At 38.6% G+C, this 16,667-nt stretch overlaps 1 protein-coding gene across 5 annotated transcripts in view; it reads left to right on the top strand.

Moving 5' to 3' along the window:
* Positions 1–16,667, top strand: part of YES1 (YES proto-oncogene 1, Src family tyrosine kinase) — a 74,716-nt gene that overhangs the window by 38,002 nt on the left and 20,047 nt on the right. For all 5 annotated transcript variants that reach the window (XM_008261125.4, XM_070050409.1, XM_051852079.2 and 2 more), the window contains exons 2-8: positions 3,614–3,895; positions 9,111–9,210; positions 11,762–11,860; positions 14,110–14,213; positions 14,337–14,486; positions 15,890–16,045; positions 16,400–16,579. In XM_008261125.4, coding sequence (XP_008259347.1) covers positions 3,631–3,895; positions 9,111–9,210; positions 11,762–11,860; positions 14,110–14,213; positions 14,337–14,486; positions 15,890–16,045; positions 16,400–16,579 — 1,054 coding nt within the window. In that variant the 5' untranslated portion in view covers positions 3,614–3,630. The remainder of the gene's footprint in view (positions 1–3,613; positions 3,896–9,110; positions 9,211–11,761; positions 11,861–14,109; positions 14,214–14,336; positions 14,487–15,889; positions 16,046–16,399; positions 16,580–16,667) is intronic.

Below are 16,667 nucleotides of genomic sequence, written 5' to 3'. Positions count from 1 at the left end.
AACTAAAATGCCTTATACAGTAGGTATTTGTTTTCTCATTTAATAAAGTTTCTGGGGGCCAGCGCTGTGGTGCAGCAGGTTAACACCTTGGCCTGAAGCGTTGGCATCCCATATGGGCGCCAGTTCGAGACCCAGCTGCTCCACTTACAATCCAGCTCTCTGGTATGGCTTGGAAAAGCTGTAGAAGATGGCCGAAGTGCTTGGGCCCCCTGCACTACGTGGGAGACCCGGAAGAAGCTCCTGGCTTCTGGCTTTGGATTGGTGCAGCTCCCACTATTGCTGCCAACTGGGGAGTGAACCAGTGGGTGGAAGACCTCTCTGTCTCTATCTCTCTCTCTCTCTGTTTGCCTCTCTCTTTCTCTCCCCCCCCCCACCACTACCCCCTCTCCCTCTGTCCCTCTTTGCCTCTCCTCTCTCTGTGTAACATAGACTCTTTCTATGTTAGTATTTATAGACACATTTTAAATTAATAGTATGGAGCTGAAATCGTTTTTTAACTTTTATTTAATAAATATAAATTTCCAAAGTACAACTTTTGATTTATAGCGGCTTTTCTCCCCATAACCTCCCTCCCACCTGCAATCATCCCATCTCCCATTCCCTCTCTCATCCCATTCTTCATCATGATTATTCCTTTTCAATTATCTTTATATACAGAAGATCAACTTAGTATATACTAAGTAAAGATTTCAACAGTTTGCACCCACAAAGATACACAAAGTATACAGTACTGTTTGGGTAGTAGTTTTACCTTTAATTCGCACAGTACAACACATTAAGGACAGAGGTCCTACATGGGGAGCAGGTGCACAGTGACTCCCATTGTTGATTTAACAATTGACACTCTTATTTATTACGTCAGTAATCACCCAAGGCTCTTGTCATGAGCTTCCAAAGCTATGGAAGCCTCTTGGGTTCGCCAGCTCCGATCTTGTTTAGACAAGGCCATAGTCAAAGTAGAAGTTCTCTCCTCCCTTCAGAGAAAGGTACCTCCTTCTTTGATGAGCCATTCTTTTTGCTGGGATCTCACAGAGATCTTTCTTTTAGGTGGTTTGTTTGTTTGTTTGTTTGTTTTTTTGCCACAGTGTCTTGGCTTTCCATGCCTCCGAAACTCTCCTCTCATGGGCTTTTTAGCCAGATCCAAATGCCTTAAGGTAGAGCTGAAATTGTAAATTTCCTGTCTCAGAATTTATGAGACTCACCTATTTCCCTTTGATGTTAAAGGGAATTAATGAAATCTAATTAGTACTTCTTAGAACCTAAATAGAATAATGCAAATTTTATAATATTAATAAACCTATGTGCCATTCACATTGGTAGTTTGATACAGTGGGTAAAGAGATAAGTTAAGCAGAACACTTTTGAGGAATGTATTGCCATTATTTGAGGGGTGGGAGTGAAGGGTGGGGTTGGGAATTAGGCCAGTAAGCAAAAAATAGGATTGAAAATGGAATAAAATGAGAGCTCCATGGGAAAATCTCACCAAAGTTAAGTTGCTGTTGTGTTTAAAGATTTTTTGCTTTGTTTATAGAGGGGGGAAATGCTCCCATCAGCTGGTTCACTAAACAAAGGCCCACAAGGAAATGGGGTAGGAGCCTGACCAGGAGCTGAGAACTCAGTGATGCAGGTCCCTGACGTGGGTGACTAGAACATAACCACTTGAGCCACCACCACTGCCTCCCAGGGTCTGCATTGGCAGGAAGCTAGAACAGGAGCTGGAGCAGGGATTTGGACCTGGTGTTCTGACAGTCCACTGTGGAGCATGAGGGTCATTACTGCCATCCTAATTGCTAGGCCATATATCCACCCCCTTAAAATCATTGATGCAGTTTTAAGCTAAAAGTTAACGTTACCAAGTACAGGGAAAGCCTGAATGGGAAAGTAACATTTGTTGAGACCATCACTGAATGGATAAGATATTAGTCAGTGGAGATGGGGGAAGAGTTTAAACAGAGATCTTCTTAGGAGGGAAAAAAACCCACAAAAATGGAAAAGCACTAGGCATATGTATGGGGAAGCAGTATTTCTTAAGTATGTATGAACATAAGTATGAGAAGAGAGTAAAGAGATTAAGTTGGAAAGGTTGGAAAGATTGACTGGCTTAAAATTTGTTAAGCATTGGGATTACATATATTGATAGTGAAGGGAAAAGGTATAGATCTACTTTTTTTTTTTTTTTTTTTTTTTACAGGCAGAGTGGACAGTGAGAGAGACAGAGAGAAAGGTCTTCCTTTGCCGTTGGTTCACCCTCCAATGACCACCGCGGGCAGCGCGCTGCGGCCGGCGCACCGTGCTGATCCGATGGCAGGAGCCAGGTACTTCTGGTCTCCCATGGGGTGCAGGGCCCAACTACTTGGGCCATCCTCCCCTGCACACCCGAGCCACAGCAGAGAGCTGGCCTGGAAGAGGGGCAACCGGGACAGAATCCGGCGCCCCAACCGGGACTAGAACCTGGTGTGCCAGCGCCACAAGGCAGAGGATTAACCTATTGAGCCTCGGCGCCAGCCAGATCTACTTTTCTGTATGGTAGTCACTAACCACATAGAGCTATTGAACACTTGAAATGTGTCTAGTCCAAATTAACTGGATTTCTAAGACTTATTTTTAACAAGAGTATGAAATATTTAAACATTTCAAAATTGATTACATGTTGAAATATACCGTAGAAAATAACTGTAGATTACATGTTGAAATATACTGGCATTGTGGTATAACAGGTAAAGCCACCACCTGTGATGCTGGCCTCCCATATGGGTGCCAGTTTGAGGCCCAGCTGCTCCATTTCCAATCCAGCTCCCTGCTAATGGCCTGGGGAAAGCAGTGGAAGATGGCACAAATACTTGGATCCCTGCCACCCACTGGGAGACCAGGTGATGCTCCTGACTCCTGGCTTCAGCCTGGCACAGCCCTGACCATTGCAGCCATTTGGAGAGTGAACCAGCAGATGGAAGACCTTTCTGTCTCTCCCTCTCTCTGCCTATCAAGTAAATAAATAAAATGTTAAATATATATATAGATATATTTTAGATATATTGTGTAAGATAAAATATAGTAAACTTTACCTGTTTCTTTGTACTTCTTTAATGTGGCTACGAGAAAACTTTGTTGTGTGTCTTTCATTTGTGATTTAGAATAGATCTGGTATACATAGAAAGAATTCGACAGCATTTGCTAGTATTCCCTATATATGCCAGATTGTCTAGAACTTGCAGTAAAGTTATTCTTCATAGTAAACCTTATAAAGATAGGTGATACTTTTTCAGGTAATGGGTGTAGAGTAGTTAAGCAGCATACCTGAAATTCACTTCTCTGCTAAGTCAAAAGCCAGGATTCACATTTAGACCTCTCCAGCTTCAGTGCCCATGTTTTTCTCAATACAGCATGTTGCCATTGGACTGTTAAAAGTGGTTGAGTTGGAGAATGATGATTCAATTTAACAAAATTGAAGTAAAGATAAATGAATGGAAGATTTCATTTTCAGCTGTCTAGTTTTTTTATTGTCTTGTAAATGTTACAATGTGGGGGAGAGGAAGATGCCTTGTTGAAAACAACCTTTTGAATTTTTTTCGTATATTCTGTATGTTAACTGCTTCTCAAAATGTTTGCTTTATAGCTTCTGTAGATTTTATAATGGGCTGCATTAAAAGTAAAGAAAACAAAACTCCAGCCATTAAATACAGAACTGAAAACACTCCAGAGCCTGTCAGTACAAGTGCCAGCAATTATGGAGCAGATCACACTGCAGGGACACCATCGTCTTCTGCAAAGGGAGCATCGGTTAATTTCAGCAGTCTTTCCATAACACCATTTGGAGGATCCTCAGGGGTGACTCCTTTTGGAGGAGCTTCTTCCTCATTCTCAGTGGTGCCAAGTTCATATCCTACTGGTTTAACAGGTGAGATTTAAGAGGAAAATCATGCTGTTTGAGACTATAACCTTGGGCAATACATACTCAATGTTTGGTAAGAAAGATATCTTACCAAAGGGCTCTTCAAATAATTGAGTGTTTGAATTAAAGTCTAACCTAGAAATGAAAGTCTTTACTGTATACTTTGAGATGGTTTTGAGACATTTGATAATAATATGTGGTGACTAGGTACTGCATTATAGCATTAATTATTTCATTAATTTATTCAAGTAATTATTGAGCATCTACTGTGTGGCAGGCACTGGGAATATAAAGATTAAAAATAAACACCGGATTCTGTCCCGGTTGCCCCTCTTCCAGGCCAGCTCTCTGCTGTGGCCCGGGAGTGCAGGGGAGGATGGCCCGAGTACTTGGGTCCTGCACCCCATGGGAGACCAGGAGAAGCACTTGGCTCCTGCCATTGGATCGGCGCAGCGCGCCGGCCACAGCGCACCGGCCACGGCGGCCATTGGAGGGTGAACCAATGGCAAAGGAAGACCTTTCTCTCTCTCTCTCTCTCTCTCACTCTCTCACTGTCCACTCTGCCTGTCCAAAATAAATAAATAAATAAATAAATAAATAAATAAATACTTTCTTCAAGAATCTTACGTGGGGCCCAGTGCTATGGTATAGTGGGTAAAGCTGCCACCTGCAGTGCCACCATCCCATGTGAGTGCCAGTTCAAGTCCCAGCTTCACCACTTTCCATCCAGCTCCCTATAATGTGCCTGGGAAAGCAGTAGAAGATGGTCCAAGTCCTTGGGCCCCTGTACCTACATGGGAGACCCAGAAGAAACTCTGGTTCCTGGCTTCAGATCAGCCAGCTTCAGCCATTGCAGCCATTTGCGGAGTGAACCAGTGAATGGAACTTCTTGATATCTATCTATGTGTCTCCCTCTCTCCTTCTCTCCCTCTCTCCCTTTCTCCGTCTCCCGCTCCCTTTCCCTCTCTCTCTGCCTAAATCTTTTTTAAAACAATTTTTTTAAATAAAAGGATTTTGAGGCCGGTGTGGTGGCACAGTGGGTTAAAGCCCTGGCCTGAAGCACTGGTATTCCATATGGTACCGGTTCGAGTCCTGGCTGCTCCTTTTCCAATCCAGATCTCTTCTATGGCCTGTGAAAGCAGTACAAGATGGCCCAACCTGCACCCACGTGGGAGACCTGGAAGAAGCTCCTGGCTCCTGGCTTTGGATCGGCGCAGCTCCGGCCCTTATGGCCATCTAGGGAGTGAACCAGTGGATGGAAGACCTCTCTCCCTGTCTCTACCTCTCTCTGTAACTCTGTCTTTCAGATAAATAAAATAAATCTTTTGCAAAAAAGAATTTAAAAAAAAAAATAAAGAGATCTTACAACCTCTCAAATGTGTAAAGCACTATCTAGGGATAAAGTATTCTGGTACTTAATAAATATGAATCAAGTGGCAGTATAGTATTGATAATACATTGTTTCTATCAGATATTACTAATTTTTTAGAACTCTTGAGGCTCAGGTTAAGTGATTTTTTTCCAGAGTCCTCGATAGTAAATAGAAGAGCCCAGATTTAATGTCCTATTCCAGAACTCCATTTATTACATTATCATGTTCTTTCAGAAGTAGCAAGAAGTAGCTGAGCATGTTTCTTGTAGATAGAATGCTCTAAAAAATAGATTTAGAACTTTTTAAAAGGAGAAAGAAACTAGCTCCTTTGTAATGGGTTCCATCTTAGAGTGCTAGTCCCTTGAAGTAACAAGACACAGCTGGCTTCAAAAGGTAGGCTGCGCTCCAAGATTCCTCGATACAGCAGTTCCACGCTGTCAACAAGGACCTGAGTTTCTTTCATTCTCTCCTGAAGCTCTTGGAGTAGCCACTCTATCCTGAGGCACAAACAGCTACCGACATCAAATTGAGTAACATACGTTCTTACTAACAACCAGTGGTGGCAAAAGAAAAATCTCTTCTACAAGCTGGGGCTTTAAATCTGTCTCTTCCGTCTTCTCTCCGTTGGAGAGTTCTGAACATCAAAGAGTCAATTGCCATCTTTTTATTTTTTTTCTTTTAAGATTTATTTTTATTTGTTTGAAAGGCAGAGTTACAGAGAGAAGGAGTGAGAGAGATCCCTGCCTCCCCCCCACCACCACCCCGGTTAACCTCCCAAATGGCCGCAATGGCTGAGGCTGTGACAGGCTGAAGCCAACAGCCCAGAGCTTCTTCCAGGTCTCCCACGTCGGTGCAGGGGCCCAAGCACGTGGGCCATCTTCCACCTCTTTTCCAGGCACATGAGCAGAGCTCTGGATCGGAAATGGAATAGCTAGGTTCGAACTGGTGCCCATATGAGGTGCTGGTGTCGCAGGCAGTGGCTTAACCCCAATGCCACAATGTGGGCCTCCAATTACCATCTTAATATTATCCTCATAACTCGGTACTTCATTAATCTATGGCTGTGATGGTAGTTCTCCGTTACTAGCAAAGGTGCAAATTATTTTCAGGATCATATGTTTGGAAAAGAAAGTAATTCAAAATGGTTAAACCTTGATACCTAAAGACGTTTTAGTTAAAGCAGTTTACTTATTTGAATTACTGAAATATTCCATTCACAAGTGTTCATTTATTAACTCAGCAAATATGCATTTTCTGTATACCAGGGATAGAGAGGTGAGCACCACAGATTTCTACCCTGATGAGCTTTACATAATAATGAGAGTTTGATGGTAGTTGGTGAATAAACAACTAAAAAGGATGTTTTTTTTTTTTAAGATTTATTGATTTATTTGAAAGAGTTACAGAGAGAGGGAATGAGAGAGAGATCTATCTGCTGGTTTATTCTCCAGATGGCCACAGTTACCAGTAATGGCTGAAGCCAGGAGCCAGTAGTTTCTTCCAGGTCTCCCACATGAGTGACAAGGGGCCCAAACACTTGGGCCATTTTCTGCTGCCTTCCCAGGCACATTAGCAGGGAGCTGGATCGGAAGTGGAGCAGCTGGAATTTGAACCGGTGCCCATATGGGGTGCAGATGTTGCAAGTGGCGGCTTTACCTGCTTCCCCACAACACCGGCTCCTGATCATTGGTTTTTAACTGCTGTGCAGGAACTGCCTGGAATGATTGTAGTTGATCAAGGAAAGCCTTTTAAAGAATAAACGTTTGAGCTAAAATTTGATGAAAATGACTTAAATGTGAACAGAGCTGTGAAAAGAGCTTTTCAGGGAGAAAGAATAACAGTTTCAGAGTTCAAGAAGTATACATGGCCTTGGACATTTTGAGAAATAGCAGAGAGGCCATTGTTGGCAGAAGAGAGGATTGTATGATACAGGGTTGGAGTTAGGCAACAGACTATAATTACTCAGAACTTCTTAGTCTCTGGTCCCTAAGGTGTTGAGTTTTATTCAAAGATAGATAGAAACTGTAATAGAGATTTATATGCACAACTGAATTGTTTTTTTCTCAAAAACTCACACTGGCAGCTGTGTGGAGAAGCAGTGGAAGAAAGCAATGAAGAAGTAGATCAGGAGGCTAGTTCTCTCAGTAGTCCCAACAGTCCACTGAGAGCCGATAAGGTATTGGGTTAGGGGGGCATTGATGAAAATGGGAAGTCAGTATAAACAGTATTTTAGACATAGAACTGATAGTAATGGACTTGGCTTAAGTACCTGATTGGATAGTAGTGCTGTTTGCTTAAATAGAAAGAATTAGGTAAATATAGGTTAGAAGAGAAAAATCAGGAGCTTCATTTTGAATGTAATCAATTTTAAATGCCTATTAGACATTCAAGAAGAAATGTCAGATAGTAATTGCAGAAACTAAGGGGGAAAGCCAGATAAATGAGATAATATTGTGTATGATTGTATTCTTACCTTTTTTTGTTACTTTGTATTGGTTTTATACTGTTCTATATTTCACAGCATTTGCACTTATTAATCTATTTGTAGTTTTACAAATACTGGTGATGTATTGAGAGTTAATAATTGATCTGGCAAGTGATTGGAATTATATTGAGCAGAGTATATCCTTATTCAAGTTAACAGTGTTTATGAAAAGGTATACAATTTCAGTGAGAAGTAATGTGTTCAAGAGATCCCTTGTACAGCATGATTACTATAGTTAATAACAATATTGTATTCTTGAAAATTCCTGAAAGTAGTTCTTAAGTGTTTTCACCACAAAATAAGTATGTGAGGCAATACATAATGTTAATTAGCTTGATTTAGCCATTCTACAATGTATATGTATTTCAGCATATCATTGTTGTATGTAATATATATATTTCTTTTTTTAAGAATTGATCATTATTGCCGGCGCCGCGGCTCACTAGGCTAATCCTCCGCCTTGTGGTGCTGGCACACCGGGTTCTAGTCCCGGTTGGGGCGCCGGATTCTGTCCCGGTTGCCCCTCTTCCAGGCTAGCTCTCTGCTGTGGCCAGGGAGTGCAGTGGAGGATGGCCCAAGTGCTTGGGCCCTGCACCCCATGGGAGACCAGGAGAAGTACCTGGCTCCTGCCATCGGATCAGCGCAGTGCGCCAGCCGCAGCGCGCCGGCCACAGCAGCCATTGGAGGGTGAACCAACAGCAAAGGAAGACCTTTCTCTCTGTCTCTCTCTCACACTGTCCACTCTGCCTGTAAAAAAAAAAAAAAAAAAAAGAATTGATCATTACAGTAAGAACGAGAGTGTGCATATTGTATACATCTGTTTGGATTGCAGATAATGGTTTGGTTGTTACGTGTGCCAATCTCTTAAGCATCTACACATAGTGCTAAATATGACATAGTTATTTTTGGAATTTATAATTTGTAATTCATACAGGCCATACCATTTAATTTGTAAGGTAAACATGACCTTCTAAAAAGTATTAAGTATGTATTAAATAATAAAACACTGGTTTTTAACTGTCATGATTAGACACCCATTGTTTATTGAGATCAGTGCCAGTAGTACTAATCAGTGGTTTTTCTCACAAAGCAGTGATTTGAAATTTGATTGTCTTTTCAAGCCAGAGATGTCGCTATCATGAGTTAAAATTAAGTTTGTTTCTCTGAGTCTATAGCGTTTGTAGTTTCATGGAATATCTTAAGAGAATAGCTTATTCGAGCTGCCCAAAGCCCTGACTTCTAAAAATAGATTCTGGAGGCTAGGGGGAAAACTGCCCTTAACCTTTTTTGTTGGCAATAGTTCTATAATTCTCTTTTATTAGTTTGTTTATATAATTTACCTTGGTCTTCTTTTCCTCTGATAGGTGGTGTTACTATATTTGTGGCCTTATATGATTATGAAGCTAGAACTACAGAAGACCTCTCATTTAAGAAGGGTGAACGGTTTCAAATAATTAACAATACGTAAGTTCTACAAATATTTTGTGAAGGAGAAATATTGTTAGAAACCTGGTCTTTACACTGAAACCACTGAGATGAGAGTGGTGTAGGGGTGTAGGGCGTGGGTCTCTGCCACTGGGCTGGGTGATGAATTTGGCTTCTTTAGAAACATGGCCAAAAGTTAATTTTACAAATCATGCTGCTGTGGTTGAACCATAAACATTAGAGATTTTAGAATAAAGAGCTATAGAGGGTTTATGCAAGTATGTATTTTACAAAAATCTTTATAAAGACAGCTGTGTGCTTCTGTTTATCTAAATGCCAGATGATTTAAAGATCTTTCTCCTAAAAAAGCAAAGGGAGAAAACATTGAAGAAACCTTTGTATCTCAAACTGAGCAGATTAAGTTGCTTTTTCCTTATGTAACTCTTAGCCATTTTGTCATTTAGTGGTCCACCATAGAGAATGTGATGCTTACTGTGGAAAATGGATCCCGTAATTTCATTAGCAAGCATAACAACCACGTTGTAACTTCTCAAAGTATATACTTATGGTTTCTTTGCTTTCAGTCATGTTTTCTACCATCCTTGTTCCTATTTGCTAGCAGTTCCAGATCATAAAACATGGTCATGCCTTTCTGCTTTAAAATCCTTCAGTAGCTATTGGTTACCATTGTTATAAAAAAAAAAAAAAACAGCAATAATAAGTCATCATTCATATTGAGAATTTTCTGTGCTCTTACCCCTTTATCACGTCACCACCAAGCCATTCAGAATTACGTACATTTTTCTAAGTAGCAGTTTCTCACCCTGCCCATGCCTTCACATATGCATTTTCTTTTTTCTGGAGTGACTTTTCATCTCTTTATTTCTTCCCTTTGTCTGGCTAACCCTACTCATCCTTCAAAATGCAGTTCATATATTATTTTTCAAGGATGCTTTTCCTTTCATGCTTCCTCTCCTGCCTGGCCTGGACCCTGTCCCTTGCTGGATTAGGTATTCACATAGCACTCTGAGCATGCCTCTTTCATAACTCTTATCACATTTTAAAATGTAATTTTAAATTACATGTCTGTTGTTTGTCACTTTTTTAGACCAGTGGTTCTTAGCCTGGGGCAGAGTTGCCCAGTAGATACTTAGCAGTATGTGAAGATGTACTTGGTTGTCACCACCAGGGTGCTATTACATTTAGCAGATGGAGGGCAAGGATATTGATAAACATCCTGTTATACAAATAACAACTCCTCCCCCACGCAGCAAAGAATTATCAAACCCAAAGTGTCAGTATTGCCCAAGTTGCAAAACCTTGCTGTAGGCTTTGATTTCCTTAAGGTCAAGGACTGTCTGTTTACCTTTATTTTCAGCACAATCATTGTAAAGTCTGTCACTTGAAAGTTATTTAGTAAATTGCGGATGAATCAATGAAGTCTTAGCAGGATCAGATACAAAATTTTCAAGTTTGTATATCTGAAAGTACTTCATAAACCACAAACCAAGTATATGAGTTTTTAAATATTTGAATTATGAAAGGGTTTTCCATTTCACTTTTCAGAGAACGAATTCACTTTGGACACAAAAAATTTCAATTTAAACAATACATTTCATCTTCAGTAGTGAATTCCATATACTTATATCTTCCTTGTTAGAGATTGTTAATATTTATTCTCAACATTAATTTTGGAAATGTTAGCGTTTTTTATTGCAAACCACATATATATGTTCTCATGTTCTGAATTGTAATTTAATTTAAACCTATGAGATAGCATTTTTATAAATATACATAAGTCTAGAAATCCCATTTTTAATTGTTACTGCTCATTCTTCATTGTTTGACTGCATGATTTTTCCCCCTAAAATTACCAAACGAGAACACTAGAATTTTACATAGTGTTAAACAGAACAGCATTTGACAACAGCAAAAAATGAATGAAGTACTGACACATGCTAAAACATAGATAAACTTTGAAGAAATTATGCTAAATGAAAGAAGCCAGTCACAAAAGACTATGTATTTATTTCTTAGAAATCCCCACAATAGGCATATCCAAAGAGTTAGAGCAGATTAATGGCTGCCAGTGGTGTAGTTGACTGCTAATGGGTATGGCGTTTATTTTGGGGGTGATGAAAATTTTCTAAAATTGATTGTGATAATGGTCGCACAACTCTAGAAGTATATTGAAAACCACTAAATTGTTCATCTTTTAAATGGAGAGTTTTAAGGTAAGTAAATTATATCAGTAGAACTGTTTTAAAATTTCAGTCAATACCGAATGATTTGAGAGATTAGACTCCAAAATTGTTTTATTCACTATAATTTATTGTCTTAGTTAAAAGAATTACTTAAAAAAGAGATCTTGCAACTAAAAGTATGTGATATTTTGGAGGCTTTTGTGCCTTGACTTAATCGTATTCTCTTAATTCATGTAACCCATTTTTTAATTAAGTCTTGATCAAATGAATGCATAAATAAAGCATGAAAGTACTAGCTCTTATTTACTTTAAATACAACACAGTGCAATATATTGTACATTGGACAGTATTCTACCCTCTGGTGATTGTTATTTTATGTACTGCAGGGAAGGAGACTGGTGGGAAGCACGATCCATTGCTACAGGAAAGAATGGCTATATCCCTAGCAATTATGTAGCGCCTGCGGATTCCATTCAGGCGGAAGAGTATGGCAATGCTTCATATTTTATTAATTATTTTGATTTTTAAAATGCTTTAATGTACTTTCTAGTAGCCACAAATTTACACATACACAGTTACATACCAGTCTTAATGCAGCTAATGTATCATTAATAGATGTTACTTGAAAATTAATAATTAATCAGAGTGTTTGCTTAGAGTTGGATCATAAGTGAAACCACATCAGTCATACTATGTCATGCCCAGTTTCCTTCATTTTCCCACTTTTTTTTAAATATCATATCAACCCTTTTCATATTATACAGACTCATTTCAAAAATTAACTTCAGTCAGTAATACTGTATCAGTGTTATCTTTTTTATTTAGGTTATCTGCATTGTTCTTATATAGGAAAGCGTCCTTGTCTTTCAGAAAGCATACAGAAGTATTTAGGGATAATGATTCAGCATGTTTGTAATATAGTCTCTTTTTTAAAAAATTTATTTATTTATTCGAAAGGCAGAGTTAGAGAGAGACAAAGGCAGAGAGAGAGAGAAGTCTTCCATCCACTGGTCCACTCCCCAGATGGCCTCAATGGCCAGAGCTGAGCTGATCACAACCAGGAGCAGGAGCTTCTTCTAGGTTTCCCACATAGCTGCAGGGGCCCAAGGACTTGGACCATCTTCTGCTGCTCAGGCCATAGCAGAGAGCTGGATTGGATGTGAAACAACCAGGACTTGAACCGGTGCCCATATGTGATGCCGGCACTGCAGACGGCAGCTTTACCCACCATGCCATAGCCCCAGCCCCATAATTTATTCTTAATCAATTCACAGGGAAAATGTATACATATATACATGTATCTATAAATACATATATACATACGCACACAGAATGGAGAGAGAGTGATAAAACAAAATGTTAACAGCTGGGCAACTTGGTTGTATTGCAGATGGGAGTTTTATGTACTATTGTATCTTTTTAAAAAGGGATATGTTATTTTTTTCTATTTTTAAAGATTTATTTATTTATTTGAAAGGCATAGTTGCAGAGAGAGTGAGAGAGATCTTCCATCTGCTGGTTCACCCCCCAGATGGCCACAATAGCTGGAGCTAGGCCAGTCTGAAGCCAAGAGCCAGGAGCTTCTTCCACGTTGGTGCAGGGGCCCAAGGACTTAGACTAACCTCTGCTGCTTTCCCAGTCCACAGCAGAGAGCTGGATCGGAAGGACAGCCAGTACTGGAACCAGTGCCCATATGGAATGCCTGCATTGCAGGAGGCGGCTTTACCTACTGTGCCACAATGCTGGCCCCGACATATTACTTTTTTTTTTTTTTTTAAAGATTTATTTATTTATTTGAAAGTTAGAGTTACACAGAGAAAGAAGGAGCAGCAGAGAGAGAGAGAGAGAGAGAAAGTGAGAGAGGTCTTCCATCCACTGGTTCAGTCCCCAGTTGGTTGCAATGACCGGAGTTTTGCCGATCTGAAGCCAGGAGCCAGGAGCTTCTTCCAGGTCCCCTACATGGGTGCAGGGGCCCAAGAACTTGGGCCATCTTGTACTGCTTTCCCAGTCCATAGCAGAGAGCTGGATTGGAAGTAGAGCATCCGGGATACTAATTAGCCCATATGGGATGCTGGCACTGCAGGCAGCAGCTTTACTGCTGCGCCGGCCCCCACAACATATTACTTTTAAGTCAAACCAGTTTATCGAAGATTCATAAATGGCACTTCATTTTCACATTGCAATACTTAACTTACGGCCTTGCTTTTAGCAGATACTCTATGAGTAACTGTTCTATTGTGGCACTTGTAACTTTCAGTTTTGTTCTTTTGTCTGTCTTCTCCAGAATTCTGTGAGCTATTTCATGGCAGACTGTCATTTTTATTCACAAACTTTAAAATAAAAACCCACACAAATTTAGAGTTCCTAATACTTGGATATGAAATACTTGTATCTTACTTCCGGTGATCACACTGTTTCTAGAGAACTACTTATGTTCTTCTTACTGTTGTCCTAATACTTCGACCTGTGACAGAAAGGATCTGTCTGTTGTGTACTGCTTTTCTGTCACCATTTACTGCTCCTGTGACTGCCAAGTGGAGTTGAACAGACATGTTGAGTAGTCTGTATATAGCATATACTCCAGCCCTAGCATTTGTAGTGTTCCTTTATGTTCTCCCGTATTTAAACCTCTGTTTGTCATCATCCATATCCTAATGAATTCCTATTGATACTTGTATATAGTTTTTCTAAACCTCTTACCTTTCCAACTCAAAATACTGTCAATATTTTTCAGATGGTATTTTGGAAAAATGGGGAGAAAAGATGCTGAAAGATTACTTCTGAATCCTGGGAATCAACGAGGTATATTTTTAGTAAGAGAGAGTGAAACTACTAAAGGTATGAATATTATTATATCTATATATAATACATTATTATAGTAATATAAGTATAAAAGTTTGCTTGAGCAGAATTTTGAGAAAGATAAAGTAAAAGTGTTTACCCTCTCCTCCTTCCCCCCAGGTGCTTATTCCCTCTCTATTCGTGATTGGGATGAAGTAAGGGGTGATAATGTGAAACACTACAAAATTAGGAAACTTGACAATGGTGGATACTACATTACAACCAGAGCACAATTTGATACTCTTCAAAAATTGGTGAAACACTACACAGGTAGGTGACTATTTCAAAGGTAAAAATTATTTTCTCATGTTCTGTTTTGTCCTAGTAAGGACTGGAAGTTAAACTAGGACAAAAATCTGTATCTTTCTCTCATGTTTTAACATATTTCTTTATACAAGGTAAATGCCCAATAAGTGTCTTTGTTTCTAGTCAGAATGTGTAACAAGCAATGCTTAGTACCTGAATTGGATTCTTGGAGAATGTGATAAAATTATTTGACTCCGTATGTATATCTTAATGGCATGATGTTTACATTGGAATTTCATTTTATAAACATCAATACCAAGATAAATTACAAAATAAAATTCTTAAAAAAGATATTATTTATAGATACTTTAAAAGTAGGCAAAATTTAAATACTTGACAAATGTCCTTTTGGATTACCTTTCCTTGGATGGGCTGGATCATGTAAGATTTTCTTAAAAAGTATAAATCTAATGAAATTCAGTCAAAAGATGCATTTTTCTTATCCTGAAAAATGTGAGGTAACTATAGATGTTTTTTTCAAGGACCTTTGAAAAATACTCAGTATAGTCTTCTGAATTAGAAATTTTCATTTCCAGTTTGATGTATGAATGCATTTGAAAATCTTTAAATGATTAATACTAGGGTAGGGGAAGTTTCCATGGTAATGTCTTCTTCAATGACAGCTAGCTACAAACTGAGTCTGTCAGATCAACCAGCAATCTTGACGTTGATCAAACATGTTACCAAGCTGTAGCATCATTCGTAATTGCTCTTGTTAGAATGTGAATTTATGTGGTTGATAAGAATGGAAAGGAATGTTGTCTCATTTTCAGTTAGAAACCTTGTATTAGCTGGTTCACAAGTCAGCCATTGTGAATCTGCAGTTCCCTGCCTTTGTGTCTCCCTTATTTAAAAACCAGTCCCATAAGTTTGGTGTATCTTACAAATTAGCGGTCATTAGAAATAACAGTGATGGTATTCTCTGTGGTAATAAAGTCCAGTGGTGAAAAGCAGAACTTTGGAGGCAGATCCCATCTCACCATCACTTACTGACTGTGGGACTTTGGGAAAGTTACATTTGTTTTCTGTGCTTCATTTATATGAGGCATTTGTAAAGTGCTGAATTAGCACAATAGCTGGCACATAAGTATTCAACAAATAGTAACTTTAAAAATATATTTAATAAAATGTTTCATAAATATATACTTTATATTTTGCTTCTTACAATTTTTTGTGTTTGTTTTTATAGTAAAATTGGGCATGTTTTTGTTTTTCTATTATTTAAACGTTTCACTTTGATATACTATCTACACCCTAATTTTTGCAGGTTACTCATTTTACGGTTTAATTTATTCATTTACCTAGAACATGCTGATGGTTTATGTCACAAGTTAACATTTTACGGTTTAATTTATTCATTTATCTAGAACATGCTGATGGTTTATGTCACAAGTTAACAACTGTGTGTCCAACTGTGAAACCACAGACTCAAGGTCTAGCAAAAGATGCTTGGGAAATTCCTCGAGAATCTTTGAGACTAGAAGTTAAACTAGGACAAGGATGTTTTGGTGAAGTATGGATGGGTAAGAAAGCTGAATTTTTGGTTTTTGTCATTATTTAGCCATAGATTGAAGTGCCACAATTTATGATAAAATGTGTTTATAAATATCTAAGGTAATTGAAAGTTGGTTAAAAATCCCTTAAAATATGTATTTTTTATACCTTAAATAATTTTTTTTAAAAAGCAAGTTCTAGAAGTTATCCAGATAGAAGGTAAAAATCAAACAGTTTTATATGTATAATACAACTCCCAATGCATTCAAAATGTTCTGACTTAACGACATACCAGAATGTCAGGGTAACATTCTAAAATAAAGATTGCTGTTGAAAAACTAGAAAAAAAAGTATTTCAATAATGTAATGTATTGTTTCTTTAGGAACATGGAATGGAACCACAAAGGTAGCAATCAAAACACTAAAGCCAGGTACAATGATGCCAGAAGCTTTCCTTCAGGAAGCTCAGATAATGAAAAAATTAAGACATGATAAACTTGTTCCACTATATGCTGTTGTTTCTGAAGAACCAATTTACATAGTCACTGAATTTATGTCAAAAGGTATGTATGTATTATATCTCTTAGGCCATTCATGTTGATGAGTTTTTTTTAAGATTCAAGTCTTCTGTTTTTATGCAAATAGTTTTTT

This window comes from Oryctolagus cuniculus, chromosome 10 (assembly GCF_964237555.1).
Source record: "Oryctolagus cuniculus chromosome 10, mOryCun1.1, whole genome shotgun sequence".
Lineage (NCBI taxonomy): Eukaryota > Metazoa > Chordata > Mammalia > Lagomorpha > Leporidae > Oryctolagus > Oryctolagus cuniculus.
Note: the sequence above shows the minus strand (reverse complement) of the source record. Positions and strands in the feature narration are given on the sequence as shown.